Genomic DNA, 15373 nt, shown 5'->3' on the forward strand with positions numbered 1-15373 from the left:
TCATACAAATCTATATAGTGAAAAATCAGCATCATTTCTTATCCAAACATTGAGTGTAAAATATATATTTATTCACAAATCCTAGGTTTTTTTGGGGGGTGGGGGGGGTGTGTGGGGTGTTTGTTTCTCTTTGCTTACTTGCTTCTCCAACTCTTGCTCAAAGCTATGTCCCCCACCCCTTGAATTAAATTCCTTCTCGTCACTTGCTGCCTGGTAGTGAAAGGGTGAACCCTTGGCGGATACGGGCGGGTTGTTTCTTTTGCGGGAGAGGGTGGGAAGGGGTTGCAGGTTGCGGTGTCCTTGAGGGGTGCTCGTATGTGAGTGAGTGTGTGCGTGCGCGAGCAAGAAAAAAGGCAAGAGAGCGACTTACAGATTTGGAGACGCTCTCGGCTTTGGCAGTGCGGGGGTTAATTATTTTTGTGTCCTCGCGCCTCCCAGACTGATGTGCGGAGAATTTCCTCTGGAGCGTGCAAACAGGAACCACCCGCCGGGGAGTCTCTCTGAAATCGCCGTTGAAAAGTGGAATGTGTTCCGTAGTTGTGTTTCACTTGTAAATTTATCTGTTCATATTTTTTTTGGTGGGGGGGTGGGGGGGGGGGGGGAGGAAGGGGTCAATTCATTTACGATGTAACGTTGTACCATAGAACCTTTTTTATATAAACGATCCATAAATATACTGACCTTTTCTGATAAACTGCATCTTGTTGTTTATTTTGGGGTGAATATATATACATATACACTACACCTCGAAACACTGAACCACTCTCCCTCTGTCCCTCCGCCTTGACCCTCGCCTTCTCCATCTTCAGGTCACGCCTGAAGACCTTCCTCTTCGACTGTGCTTACGGTCGGTCACCTCCCAGCGGCTTGGCATTGTGTTCCGCCACTGGCGAGCGCTCTGGGACACTTCCCTGCGTGAAGGACCCTCAGCTCCGTGGAATTTGTATCCGTGTCTTCTGCTCTTGTTCTGACCACATTTCCCCGAATCTAATTTCCGATCTTATGTTGATAGCTGAACTTTCAGCCACTGTCTCTCTCTCTTCCGCGCCCCCAGCCTCCCCCCACTCCGCTCCCTGAAATACCCTCCCCAGAATCCCTCTATCTCGCACTCTTCCTCGCTCCCTCCCTCGTCCAACAAGAGAGAGAGACTCCTTTCCCTTGTCCACCAGCACGGTGTTTAATCCGGGTATAATTGGCTGATACATTTTGCCCACAAAACATACAGTCACTACACTTTACACTGTATCCTGTGAAGCGCTTTGAGACGTCTTGACGACGTGATAAGGCGCTGCGTCAAATGCAAGGATTATTATTGCTCCATGGGATGTGAATGCAGCATCTGGGGTTGGCTGCAGTGACTGGGTTCCACTTGTCAGTGTGAGTCTGTCAGTGTCACTGAGTCTCGGTCTGTCTGTGTGACCAGAGGAGCCTGGAGCTCTCTGTCTCCCTCCTCTCTGTTCTTTCTCCTTCTCTCTAGCCCCTGTCTCCCGCTCCTCCTCTGCTCCTCCTCCTTCACTCTCCATCTTTCCATCTCACCCCCGCTCCCTCTGCAATTCTCTGTAATTCTCTGCAATTCCTCCCTCCCTTCTTCCTTCTCTCTGCTCTTCCTCTCCCTCTTCCTTCCTTCCTCTCTCTCTCCATCTCTGCTCTTCCTCCTTCCCTCGTTCCACCTCTCCCTCGCTTTTCCTCTTTCACCTCTCTCTTTGCTCTTCCTCCCTCCCTCTCGTTCTCTGCTCCTCCCTCTCTCCCTCCCCTCACTCCCTCTTCCCCTCCCCGTTCCCAGGCAGAAGTCAGTGGGATAGGATGGCTAACATCCTGCTTGGAGCTGCCCTGGTGACTGGAGCGAACCGTGGGATCGGACTGGAGCTGATCCGCCAGCTGGTGGACAGTGAGCGATCACCGCGGGTCCTGTTCGTTGGCTGCAGAGAGCCTGAGGGTCCCAGAGTCAGAGTGAGCGTGTGTCACTGTGTGTGTCTGTGTGCGTGTGTCTGCCTACACAGTGTGTGAATGTGAGAAGGTCTGAGTTCTCAGTGTGTGGATATGTGTCCGTTTTGTCAGTCACTGTGCGTATCAAGTCTATGTATGCGTACGGGAGGATCTGAGCTCTGTGTGTGTGTGTGTATTAGTGTGTGTGAGAGAAAGAGTGTGAGGGTCTGAGCTTTGTGTGTGTGTCTCCCTGTCCTCCCTACCCTCCACCCCTCTTGATCCCAAACCCCAGCTTGGGTGCTAATTCCTGACTGTCCAGTGTCTTGGGATATCCTCCCAACGTGAAAGGCGCAGCGCAAATGTAATTTGTTGTTGTGTTGAGGGGCATAGGTTAGCTCCCGCGATCGCCCCCACCCCCCCCAGAACTCACTCCATTTCCAATGTATCTCCCCCTGGGAAACCCATCGAGACGTTTCTCTGTGTGAAAGGTTTGGGTTGTGTGTGTCCAGTCGGCTGACCATATCCATCTCAATGTCACCTAGGATCTCAAGAACATTGCAGAAAAGCACCCCAACGTGATAGTGGTGAAGCTGGGTGAGTGTTGAATGTCCGTATTCAATTAGTTGTTATTTTAATTTACATCTTTAATCGTCTTTGTCAAATGGCCAAATTTTCTTGGTAGGGATTATTATCCTCAGAAAGCGATCTGCCAATCGACTAACAACCGGGTTCCAACTTATCGCGAGGTAAAACTGAGGCACGTGTGTGGCGTAAGGAAACTCGCCTGAGGTTTCACCCAGCCGGGAATCGAACCCGGGTCCTCTCACTTGTAAAAAAAAAAACACGATTGTTTGTGAGACACTGCTGTGCACAATTGGCTGCCGTGTTTCACCCACGAAATACACACTCAATCCACTTTACAGTATACCCTGTGAAGCGCTTTGAGACATCTCGACGACGTGACAAAGCACTATATCAAATGTGTCCGTTTATTATTATAAAATGCTTTATTGTAATCACGTTTTTTTGGGGGGGGTTTTAAAAAAAAGACGTGACCGACTCTCAGAGTATCGCAGAGTGTGTGGAGCAGGTGGAGAAGGTGCTGGAGAAGGGTGGGCTGAACCTGTTGATTAATGATGCGGGGATAGCCACCTGCGACACACTGGAAACCCTGACTGCCGAAATCATGGAGCAGACGTTCACAACCAATATAGTGGCACCAATAATGATGGCCAAGGTAAGTGAGTCAGGGACATTGGCCAGCACAGAGCGAGAGCCCCTTTGTCCCCTTACAACAACAACAACAACAACAAGATTCCATTTATTGAGCGCCTTTCACGTCGGGAGGACGTCCCAAGGCGCTGTACAGTTGGGTCGGGACCCGAGCATTGGGGGGAAATGGTCAGGGTGAGGGGAGGGAAGGGAGGGAGCGAGGAGGGGTAGAGAGTCGAGAGGAGAGTTGAAGCACCCTTAGTCGTCTTCGGGTATTAATCAGTGCACGTTGACACTCTGCACCCCCCCCCCACCACCCAAAACACACACACACACACACAATAGGTCTATTTCCCTCACCCCCATACACACACACAATCAGTCAGTGTTATACTCACAAACGCACACTCCACCCCATCCCCCCACCACCCACCCACACATTAATCTCATTGTGTGAAGTGTCTTTGAGACGTGATTTTACTTATTTCCAGGCTTTCGTGCCAACTCTGAAGCGAGCGGCTGCGCTGAGCAACTTCAAGGGTCTGAGTTGCAGCAAAGCAGCTGTGATCAACATGTCCTCCATCTTGGGCTCCCTGGAGTTGAACATAGACGTGAAGGGCCCCGATGATGCGTACTCCTACAAGACCAGCAAGGTGAGTGCTTCCCAGCCTAGGGGGATGCATATTACTGTGGCCCAACAACAACAGCAACTTGCATTTATCTAGCGCCCTTCATGCAGGGCAGCATCCCAGTGGCGGAGCACGATGCTGAGCCGGTGGGAGTGGAGGGAGTGGACCATAAATACGATCGAAGAAGAAGGTCTCAGGCGGGACCTGAAGCTGGGGAAAGAGGGAGTAAGGCGGGAGCAAGGCAGAGGGATAGAGGGAGAGGGTTCCAGAGTTTCAGGAGTGGTGGCTGAAGGAGCAGTATTATATCACATCCACATGTATTACTCTAGGGGTCTAGAAGGCAAATGCGATTTCTGTACAAAATGACATAATAATAATAATCCTTGCATTTGATACAGCGCCTTATCACGTCTCAAAGTACTCCACAGAATATACTGTAGAGTGAATTGACTGTGTATTTTGTGGGTGAAACGCGGACCAAATTGCGCACAACAGTGTCCCACAAACAGTTGTGGATCGAGTAACCAAATTATTAGTATTTTTTTGAAGGGATTATTACCCAAGAAAAGCGATCCACCGATCGATCCTACTTATTGCTAAGTAAACAGAGGTGTATGGTGTAAGGAAACTTGCCGAACGTTTTGCCCTGCTTGGGAATCGAACCCAGATCCTCTCGCTTGTGAGGCGAGTGCTCTAACCACTACCCTGCGGGATGGTTGTCCGGGACACCAGGAGAGTGTATCTCCCTCTTGTTTCCTCAGCTGTAGAGGCAGACGGGACCTCAGTTTAACCCCTCATGAAGTAGCCACGTTCCCTGCAGGTCAGTGTCCCGACGAGGGGGCTCTTCTCCTCCACAGGCAAGAGCAGGAATGTTTGGATTGTTTTCACTCAGTTTGATGAGGAAATTGCTGGGGCTACCAATGCTATCGTTTAGAAGAACATTGAACTGGCTGTGTGGTGTAAGTATTCTATTCTGTATCTGTTTTGAACCAACAAAGCAGGGGGTTTAAAAAAATATTACATGTGCTAAGCTGACTACAGGACTCCATAGGATATAGCCCGAAAACTGAGGCAAGTTTCCTTACTCCACACACACACACACCCAGCAGTACTGTATATAGGAACCCAGTTGTTGGTCGATTGGCGATCGCTTTCCAGGAGGAATAAACCTTCCAAAAAAAATCAATCCACAACTGTTTATGACTCATTCTGTGCGCAACTGATTGCCATTTTTTGCCCAAAAATACAGTGTTTGTAAAATATTCTGTGAAGCGCTTTGAGAAGTCTCAACGACGTGGTAAGGCGCTATATCAAATGCAAGGATTATAATTAGTAATATTAGTAGTAGCATTGATTGCCTCCATGGAGGAACAAGGTGCAGTTGCTGGCTTGTATGTACTGAGCTCCATCACTGTGTGTATCACTCTTGTGTAGTGACTGGCTGTTGTGTCTTATATCTCTGCAGGCTGCTGTGAACATGTTCACCCAGTGTCTGGCTAAACAACTGAACCCTGACGGAATCCTTTATGCTGCGCTTCACCCCAGCTGGGTCCAAACGGATATGGGTGGGAATGAGGTAAAAAGGACGGGAAATACATAAAGAACATAAGAGTTGCTGGACAAAAGAAGACCACCAACAATTTGCATTTACACAGCACTCCTCATCCAGGGTAGTGTCCCAGAGGGCTTGACAGTAGCAGAGCACGAACCCAAGCCATGGTGAGTGGGGTGAGGGGACCATAAATATGATTGAAGAGGAAGATCTTCAGGCATGACCTGAGGTTAGGAAGGAGGGGACAAATCTGGGTCCATCCAGTTCGTCTTCCACCATCCTGGCAGTCACACGCACATGCCAAGTCCCAAACTATATACTGTATCCCATGAGAGCATAATGGGATGTGGACCGAGTGTATAACTTACTCTGTGGGTGTCATTCTGCCCGAGGGTCTTTGGGCTGGTGTAAGATTATATTTGTGATGCTTACTGTTTTTAAGGTTTTTAATTAGTCTTTATATATATTTAGAACGTAACCTACCCATAATCCTTTAATAAGGTTGGTTTGATTTAATGACTAGCTTAGCAGGGGTTAAAAATAGTTTTACTGGACTGGTTGAGGTCAGCTTCTGATTACATTTCTTATTTTTAATGGAATATGTTCACTCCTCTGAGATAATGAGCAATCGGGCTAAAGACACCAGAAGGCTGTCTAGAAGTTGTCCATATCTCTCTCTCTCTGCAAAGTAGCCTGCAAAGGTTAGGGGCAATCTCTGTAATATGAGCATGATCACCCAGCGTGAGAGAGAGTTAGGCACACATAAAAGAAAGATGTAACTTTGGAATAGTTGGAATTATTGTAGGAGGAACAGTTGTGAGGCAGTTGGTGCTCAGCGCCTCCCCCGATGGAATCGGGCAATATCGGTTTTGTTGAATCTTATTGCTTTAATGTAATTTAACGATATAATAATTGTATGTGTTAAACCATTAACCTTTGAATTGTATATGATATTAGAAGATCTGTAATTCATACCACCTGTATTGGGTAAAGTCTCTTTCCGGCGAACCTAACATTGAGTTTCTGCCTCCGTGCCAAATAACTCGCATAGTTTGCTGCCATAATCTGCCACCACATGTTCCACACATTCAGTGACCCCTGTTTTACCAACTTGTTGATTGTTTCCTTTCATCAGGCACCGTTATCCGTAGAGGATAGTATCTGTGGCCTCATTCAAGTGATGACAAGTCTTTCGGATAAAAGCGAGCATTTCCTGGACTGGAAAGGAGACCACTTGCCCTGGTGAATGTCATGTAACTGTGGAAGGCAGGTGTTTGTGAAGCACTTATCGTCCACCACCTTGGGACGTCCTCCCGATGTGAAAGGTGCTATAAAAATGTAATTTTTGTTGATGTTCAGGCCCTGGTGCATTCAGACAGAGCACGACCACCCTAATGTTGTCTTGAAATTCCAGGAGGGAAAATAAAAGTTCCAGTGCTGTGAAAATAAAAATAAAACTATAACATTCACCTGACCGTGCGATGGTTTGACTTTGTTCATTGCCCCTCGGTGCAGAGAGGAAGAGAGAGAAAAAAACAAGTTGGATTGAAAAAAAAGTAACTTCTAATCTGCAGATCTCAGATGAGGTTGGGTTGGGCTGAAGTTGACGAATATTGGGAACTAAGGGCATGACACGACTTGATATGAGAAGGGAGTTTCTCCTGCTAACTGGCCAACAATTCCCCAGGTGTGCTGACTGTGTGCTGACTGAAAATTGGCTGCCACGTTTCACCCACAAAACATACAGTCGCTACACCTTACAGTGAACCTTGTGAAGCTCTTTGTCCCTCTGATGTGAAAGGCACTGCCGCGTGAAATACGACGATTGTTACTAGTGGCCAAAGCTTTGTTATTAACAACGGCAAATTGCATTTATGTGGAGCCCTCAAGCGTGGAGTGGCGCCATGGAGCGCTTGACAGTGACCCCGAGCGAGCAGCTCGAAAGAGGTGTCCGGGCACGAAGGGATTTGTAGACGAGCGAGAGGACCTCGAAAGCGGATCCATGCCGTGACCGGGAGCCAGCGGAGCCTGGCGGAGAGGACCGGCCCCGACCGACCGACCGACCGGCCGGCGAGCGGACCGTGACCGCCGGTGACAGCCCGCGGCGCGGTCTGCAGCGCCGAGCGAGGCTGAAAAGGGGGCGGGAAAGGGGGCGCGAGGTGGATGCAAGCCGCAGTCTGTGGAGTCCTGTAGCTCAGTGGTTAGAGCACTCGCTGTGCAAGTGAGAGACCTGAGTTCAATTCCAGGCAGAGGGCGAAACCTTGGGCAAGTTTCCTTACTCCACACACAGAGCCTAATAATAATCCCTCCAAAACCAACAACAATAATAAATTGATCATTTTCAACCCACGACTGTTTGTGGGACATTGCTGTGCGCAATCGGCCGCCGCGTTCGCCCACAAATATACAGTCAATTCACTTTACAGTGTGTTCTGTGAAGCGCTTTGGGACGTCCTCCACGACGTGAAAAGCGCTATATCAAATGCGAGGAATATTATTATTATTATTATTAGTTGCCGGCGACAACTTAACCTTTGCCAAATAAAAAAAAGGACAAACAAACAAACAAACAAACAAACAAATAAACAAACAAACAAATAAACAAATGATCATTGCATTCCAGTGCCTTCAGGTGGATGGGTGACTAACCACGTGATCTCTCGCCAGTATTTCGAGCTGCTGCGGCGACGGCGGCGGTGGTGGTGGTAGTGGCGTCGCGGTCGCGTTTTGAGCGGCGGTGGCCCGGAGCGGGAGAGGTTTGTCCGCCGCGGCCCGCGGTAGGGAGGCCCCCGGGAGCGGGAGCAATGGCGGCGGAGAAGGAGCCGCTGACGGCCGCCGCGGTGCAGCGACTGGTGGAGCGGAAAGACGCGGTGGAGGCGCAGATCAGAGCTTATTACGAGGTGTTGGAGACGGTGAGGAGACGGCGCTGAGCTTCATACACCCCGTTACCCTCCCCCTCCCCCCACGGTGACCCCCCCCCCACCCCCATCACCCCTCCCCCCACACAGTGCCCCCCCCCACCCCGCACCCCTCCCCCACACAGTGCCCCCCCCCACCCCCCCCCCCCCACACAGTGCCCCCCCCCCCCACCCCTCCCCCACCAGCCCCCCCCCACCCTGCACCCCTCCCCCCACACAGTGCCCCCCCCACCCTGCACCCCTCCCCCCACACAGTGCCCCCCCACCCTGGCACCCCTCCCCCCACACAGTGCCCCCCCCCACCCTGCACCCCTCCCCCCACACCCCCTCTCACACCCCCACACAGTGCCCCCCCCACCCTGCACCCCTCCCCCACACAGTGACCCCCCCACCCTGCACCCCTCCCCACCCTGCACCCCCTCTCACACCCCCTCTCACACACCCCCACACAGTGACCTCCCCCACCCTGCACCCCCCCACTTCCCCCACTCACACCCCCTCCACAGTGACCCCCTGCACCCCCCCACACCCCCTCTCACCCCCCCACAGTGACCCCTCCCACCCTGCACCCCCCACTCTCCCTCTCACCCCCCCTCACAATGACCCCCACACTGCACTCCCCCCCACACATACACACTGCCCCCACCACACACACATACATACACACTGCATCCCCCCCCCCACATACATACCGCCACCTCCCCCCCCCGCCCCCCACCCAGTGACAGGGTATTTTTTGTAAAAAGGAAATGTCACTGGGTGGGGACTGAACTCAAAGGGACACTTTTATTCTCCCCTTATCCTCCTTCACAGAATATACTGTAAAGTGAATTGATTGTATGTTTCGCCCCCCAAAAATACACAGTCACTCCACTTTGCAGTATCTTCTGTGAAGCGCTTTGAGACGTGTCAATAGGACATGTATATAATTCACAGCCCAGACGTCCTGCAATGTGCTGACACGCTTTCCACAGCCCGTTTGCATCAACACCACAACTTACGTTGACATAATGTGACGTCGGGAGGCTGTCACAGAGCGTTTAAAAAAAAAGGTTAGCCGTCGACTGAAAGTTTCGTAAGTGGGAGGGGTTTCAGGAGGCAGAAGGTAGTGGAAATCGGGCACTCTCTCCTTAGAAGGCCGTGGATGTTGGATGCATTCACATTGTCCAGACTGAGGTGGATAGATTTTTGTTAGGTCGGGGTATCAAGGATATGGAACAAAGGAACGTAATTGGAGTTGAGGTACAGATCAGCCATGATCTTATAGAATGGCGGAACAGGATTAAGGGGCTGAGTGGCTATTCCAGGTCCTATGGGAGTGTGTGTAATTGGGGGTGGGTGAGGGGTGGTTTGTTGACAGTGAGTTCCCCAGAGCGGGGGACTAGTTAAGTTGTTGTTGATTATGCGACTTGGTTACAGCAAAAGGACGCTGGGATGGAGCAGCCTTTGGTTGATGTGGAGGGATACCCGCGGACTGACATCGATATTTACCAGGTCCGAACGGCGCGACACAACATCATCTGTGAGTCGTATTGTAGAGTGTTGGGAATACGATAATAATAATAATAATCCTTGCATACAGCGCCTTGTCGCATTGCTGAGACGTCTCAAAACGCTTCACAGGACATACTGTAAAGTGGATTAACTGTGTATTTTGTGGATGAAACGCAACAGCCAGTTGTGCACAGCGACGTCCCACAAACAGCCATGGAGTTAGCACCCACTTCTTTATTTGGGGTATCGTTGGCCAGGACATTGGGAGAGAGAAATTCCCTTCTCTTTTCCAATAGTGTCTCGGGATCTCGTAACATTGACCTGAACAGACACAGACAGGACCTCGGTCTGATGTCTCATCTTAAGGATGGCACTTCTGACCATGCCACGCCCCCCACCCCCCCCGCGCTGCATTGGAGCGTCAGCTTACACTGTGTGATTCCAAATCCTAATGGACATGGGGTTTTGAAAGCACAACCTTCTGTCTAAGAGGCAAGAGTAGTGCCGCCAGAGCCAGGCTGACACACGTCTTGGAGGAATGTGTGATCCGTGATGGCTTTCCTCCCCTGATATGTCCCCCCCCCTCAATAAGTTCTTCCTCACATGTGTTCCTCCTCATGTGTTCCTCCCAACATGTTGCCCCTACAACCCATTCCCTCTCGTGTGTTCCCTCTCTGGAAGGCCTGCAGAACGACCACAAGGAGCTGATGACCAGGATCGAGGAGGCGCTACATGGGCTCCACGCACGAGAGCGACAGAAGCGACTGCTGGACGCGACCGATTCACAGATGGAGGCCGTGATGCCGGACGCCAGCCCCCCACTGCGGGCCTTCGCCAAAGTGGACATGGTGGCCCCAGGCTCCCCGGCCAGTGTCGCCGTAGGTATTCCGGGAAAACTGCGTCACAGACGATAGTCTGGCAACAATCAAACCCCCAGCTCCCCTCCCACCCCTAAACTCTTTTCATCCTAACCCCCCTCCTTCCAAACCCTCCCACCCCAACATCCCCTCCCCCGACCCCTCTCCCCCTGCAATACGACCAGGGTGAAGAGACGGGGAGTTTTATTTAACACGTTGAGGAATCCTCATCTCGTTTTCCAGGGTTTGCTACCCGGTGATGAGATTGTTGAATTTGGCACCGTCAACACACAGAACTTCCAAAACCTGCAGAATATCGCCAGTGTCGTGCAGCACAGTGAAACAGTGAGTACGCACAAGCAATGCCGATAACAGCTATTGACAGGGAACTAGGCAAACAGGTTACAGGAAGAATATATATCAGACAATTTCGACATGCAATCCTAGAGAACTCTGAGCATTTGGGGCCCAGGAATCGTTAAGAGTTTCTGTGCCGGTTATCTGATGTGTGCTTGACAGACAGTCAGAAGCTGTTTTGGAGTTTCATAGCATAGGTTAAAGCACTCACCTCGCAACAGAGAGGACCTGGGTTCGTTTCCCGGATGGGGTAAAATCTTAGGAAAATTTCTAGGGGTAATAATCCCCCCCCCCAATAAAATTTGGTCACTCAGTCCACGATGGTTTGTCGGACACTGCTGTGTGCAGTTGGCTGCCGTGTTTCGCCCACAAAATACACAACTAATCCACTTTACAGTATATCCTGTGAATCGCTTTGAAACGTCTCAACCACGTGATAAGGCGCTATATCAAATGCAAGGATTATTATTAATATTATTATCTCGTCTCTTGTTTTATCTGCTATGTTGCTCACAGAGACCGCTGAGTATCACAGTGCTTCGAACAGGAAAGAAGTTGCACCTCGGCCTTACACCTCATCGATGGAGTGGAAGAGGATTGTTGGGGTATGTTCTGATGCATTCAATGTGTGCGTGTTGCATTTAGCTGCAGGCATGTTAATCTGCATTAATGTCGGTTTATTTGTGGGGAAAACCTGTTGCATCAAATGTGGGTTTTTTACAGTAGTTGCGATTATGTTCCACTGCATTCACTGTTAATAATTGAATTGACTGTTTGTTGAAACCACAGAGAAAATGCCAGAGGCAAGCGAACATCAGTCAGGTCCACAACGGGCCCACTGTCTCGTTTGCAGTTTGCAGCATTTCTGTTCTGTTAACACAGAGCTGTTTCATCAATCTACATTTGCAAATATGTTTTCTTTGTAATTTGTCTTTGTCCAGGTGCAATATCATTCCTTTATAGAAGTAGATCTCGAAAACTGTTTCTCGACCACTCGCTCAATCAATCACTCGCTCGATCAATCAGCCACTCGCTTGCTCAGCCGGAGGAAGTTCTCATCTGGCTGCAGATTACTCTCGAGCTGGAGGCACAATAAGGAGCAGCGTTTTCCCCACCAGAGGAACATGGAGTCCTATTTCTACCAACTTCTACCACAGGAGTTGCAGACGTCACAATTAGGATCCGAAATCTCAGTCGTGAAATTGGAAACACAGCGCAGAAGTTTGAACTTGTTTTTTTCCTATTTTAGCTCTTAAAAAAAAAACAACTGTGTCCAGGTTTTTTTTAAAAAAGAATTTTTAGAACTTTCCAAAATTATGCACAATGGTCTTAAGACTTAACACAGTGAGCAATTGTAGGCCTTTCTATTAAAACTTAAGGCAGTTTTTTGGGGGATTTTGTTTTATTGAATCTATTTTTTTAGCACTGAGGATTTTTTTGGTGCAGTTTCTTACTTGTCTTCTTCCTGAACTATTATTTTGTTCCCTTTTCACAGTCTTCCTGCCCCGTGTTTCAGCTCTCGGGGTGTCGAGTGGCAGCCTGCCTCTCTGTGGTGGTGATTTGGCGGGTGAGTGAGTGGGGGAGAGAGAGGAAGTGAGTGAGTTTATCCAATTTGTTGAAAATGGTTGGCGTAAAAGAATGGGTTTGAACTCAGGCTATTCTGGATATACTTTCAATATAATTCAGTGTATCCAAGTCATTGCTGATTTACTGGGAAAGGATGAATTACACAGAGTTCACAAAGTCTACAGTCGTGCGTGAAACACACTCACTTTCTGTAGAATGGTGGAACACTTTTTCTCTCGTAGCACCTGGTACTTCTGTTGCAAAGACCCAGAAGGTTTAACAGATTTACAATCCACACGGATTTCCTTTTGCTCTGTGCCACACTGACTGTTTTGACGTGACTCGTTTGTTGCAGTGCTGAAGTGTGACTGACTTTTTTTCCTTCCAATCTTACACTCTGAAGATAGCCGGGAACGAGATGTGTGTGCATCTGATGTTAAAACTGTTTGGGCTTGAAAAATAAAACAGGAAATTGTGTAACTGCAACGCTGTGTGTGCTCTGCTAGGTCAGCCTAATTGCACATTGCACACGTAATTTGATGAGGATTGAGATGTGATGGTATTGATGATAGAATTTATACTGTGGGGTTGCATCTCGGAGCGCTTAACTGTGCTGGAGCTCGACGCTGAGCCGGAGGGAGGACAGTGGAAGGTGTCCGTAAGCACGCTCGAAGAGGAAGGTCTTCAGGTGCGATCTGAAGATGGGCAAGGAGGAGGCAAGATTGAGGGATGGAGGACATTGCTCCAACCCCATCCTTCGGGTGACAGTCAAAGCATATATAAAGGTGTACTGCAGGCCAAGGCAACACACAGCAGTGGTTACATCAAACAGGCAGCTCAACGATTCAATATAAGAAAGCGACTGCTGCCTGTACTCTTTAACGGGAATGAGCTGCCTGTATTCCCAATAGGGAACATTTCATTTATCATTTCGCTGGGGAGGTTGAGTTCAGACCCGCTGGAGAGAAGATGTTGACGGGAGCCAAGGAGTCTATCTTGCTGACCTTCAGCTGCAGGAAATTTGCGCTCATCCAGGCTTTGATGTCCGTCAAACAAGCAGAGTAATTGAATTGACTGTTTGTTCCTCTGTGTTGTTGAAACCGCAGAGAGAATGCAAGAGGCAAGTGAACATCAGTCAGTTTCACTTCTGATCCACTGGCTCTGCACTTCAGTCAAACCGTCTTATGGGAAGCTTAAGCTTTAGTTTGTAGTGTTTCTGTTCTGTTAACACAGAGCCGTTTCATCAGTCTACATTCACAAATCTGGTGTTTTTTTGTAACTTATCTTTGTCCAGGTACAATATTATTCCTTCATAGAAGTGGATCTCAAAAACTGCTCTCGACCACTTGCTCAATAAATCAATCATTTGCTCAATCAATTAATCACTCAAATCAATCAGCCACTCACTTGCTCAGCTGGAGGAAGTTCTCATCTGGCTGCAGATTACTCTCGAGCTAATAATAATAATAATTATCCTTGCATTTGATATAGCACCTTATATTGAGAGTTTCAAAGCGCTTCACAGAATATATTGTAAAGTGGATTGACTGTGTATTCTGGGCATAATGAGGCAGCCAGTTTGCACACAGCGGTGTCCAACAACCAGTTGTGGAGTATGTGACCAATTTTATTTGGGGGATTGTTGGCCAGGAGGCTCGGTTGATAGTACTCTTAAGTCAGAAGTTTGTGGTTTCAAGACCCTGATCAAGGTTTTGAACTCAGTCTGACGTCATTGAGATGTCTCAAAGCGCTTCACAGAATATATTGTAAGGTGAATTGACTGTGTATTTTGTGGGCAAAACGCGATAGTTAATTGTGCATAAACTGTTGTGGATTGAGTGACCAATTTTTTTTGGTACTGAGAGAGACACAAATGTACCCATGTAACCCCCAGATAGTTACTAGAGTTGGAGGCACAATAAGGAGCAATGTTTTCCCCACGAGAGGAACGCCTATATCTGTCCATTTCTACCACAGGAATTGCAGATGTCACAATCAGGATCTGAAATCTCAGTTGTGAAATTGAAGACAGAGCGCACAAAATTTTAATTCCTCTCTAACTCCTCTTTTTTCCTTATTTTTAGCTCTTAAAAACGAAGAGGCATCCTGTTTTTTTAAAAAAAATATTTCAAGGACTTTCAAAAATGTATGCCCAACCTTATCAACGTTCTCAAGACTTAACAGCGTGAGCAATTGCAGGCCTATCTATTTAAACCTAAAGCAGTTTTTGTGGTGGTGGTTCGGAGGTGGGGGCAGAGAGGGCGGGTTGGTGGGGGAGGAGAGAGAGAGAGAGAGGGGGAAACAGAAAAGGGAGGGGATGAGAGAGTTCATTCAATCTGTTGAAATTGGTGGGTGTCAAAAGGATGGATTTGAACTCAGGCTATTCTGGGACGGGCTTTCAATCTCGTGCAATGTACCCCTTGCATTAAGTACGGGCGAAAACCTTGGGCAAGTTTCCTTACTCCCAACGCAGCCTAATAATAATCCCTCCAAAACAAAAACAATAATAAATTGGTCATTCTCAATCCACTGCTGTGTGTGTAGGGGGGGGACGCCGCTGTGCGCAATTGGCTGCCGCGCGTCGCCCACAACTAGACGGTCAATTCACTTTACGGCGTATCCTGCGAAGCGCTTTGAGACGTCGAGGAGACGCGAAGATCCCCATATCAAATGCAACGATTATTATTATTATTATTATTACTATTGTTATTACCCAAGTCGCCGGCTGGTTTACTGGGGGGGAAAAAAAAGATGAATTACACAAGAGTTCACAAAGGCGACAGTCGTGCGTGAAACGCACTCACTTTCTGCAGAATGGTGAAACGCCATTTTTTTTTCCCCCCCAAACAAAGGTCAGACACT

At 48.7% G+C, this 15373-nt stretch overlaps 2 protein-coding genes across 2 annotated transcripts; both read left to right on the top strand.

Annotated features, from left to right (window-relative positions):
- Nucleotides 1-1317: 1317 nt before the first annotated feature.
- LOC103184302 (C-factor) lies at nt 1318-6798 on the top strand. Its single transcript, XM_007902227.2, has 7 exons — nt 1318-1377; nt 1784-1950; nt 2469-2520; nt 2976-3163; nt 3630-3791; nt 5233-5343; nt 6455-6798. Exons 2-7 carry the CDS (start codon nt 1804-1806, stop codon nt 6563-6565), a joined length of 771 nt encoding a protein of 256 aa, XP_007900418.2. The 5' UTR covers nt 1318-1377; nt 1784-1803; the 3' UTR covers nt 6566-6798.
- A 1240-nt stretch (nt 6799-8038) lies between these two features.
- On the top strand, nt 8039-12997 carry psmd9 (proteasome 26S subunit, non-ATPase 9). The gene is made up of 6 exons (XM_007902226.2): nt 8039-8231; nt 9657-9759; nt 10413-10609; nt 10832-10933; nt 11462-11550; nt 11887-12997. Exons 1-6 carry the CDS (start codon nt 8124-8126, stop codon nt 11906-11908), a joined length of 621 nt encoding a protein of 206 aa, XP_007900417.1. The 5' UTR covers nt 8039-8123; the 3' UTR covers nt 11909-12997.
- The last annotated feature ends 2376 nt before the right edge of the window (nt 12998-15373 follow it).

This window comes from Callorhinchus milii, unplaced genomic scaffold, assembly GCF_018977255.1.
Source record: "Callorhinchus milii isolate IMCB2004 unplaced genomic scaffold, IMCB_Cmil_1.0 Scaffold8, whole genome shotgun sequence".
Classification (NCBI taxonomy): Eukaryota; Metazoa; Chordata; class Chondrichthyes; order Chimaeriformes; family Callorhinchidae; genus Callorhinchus; species Callorhinchus milii.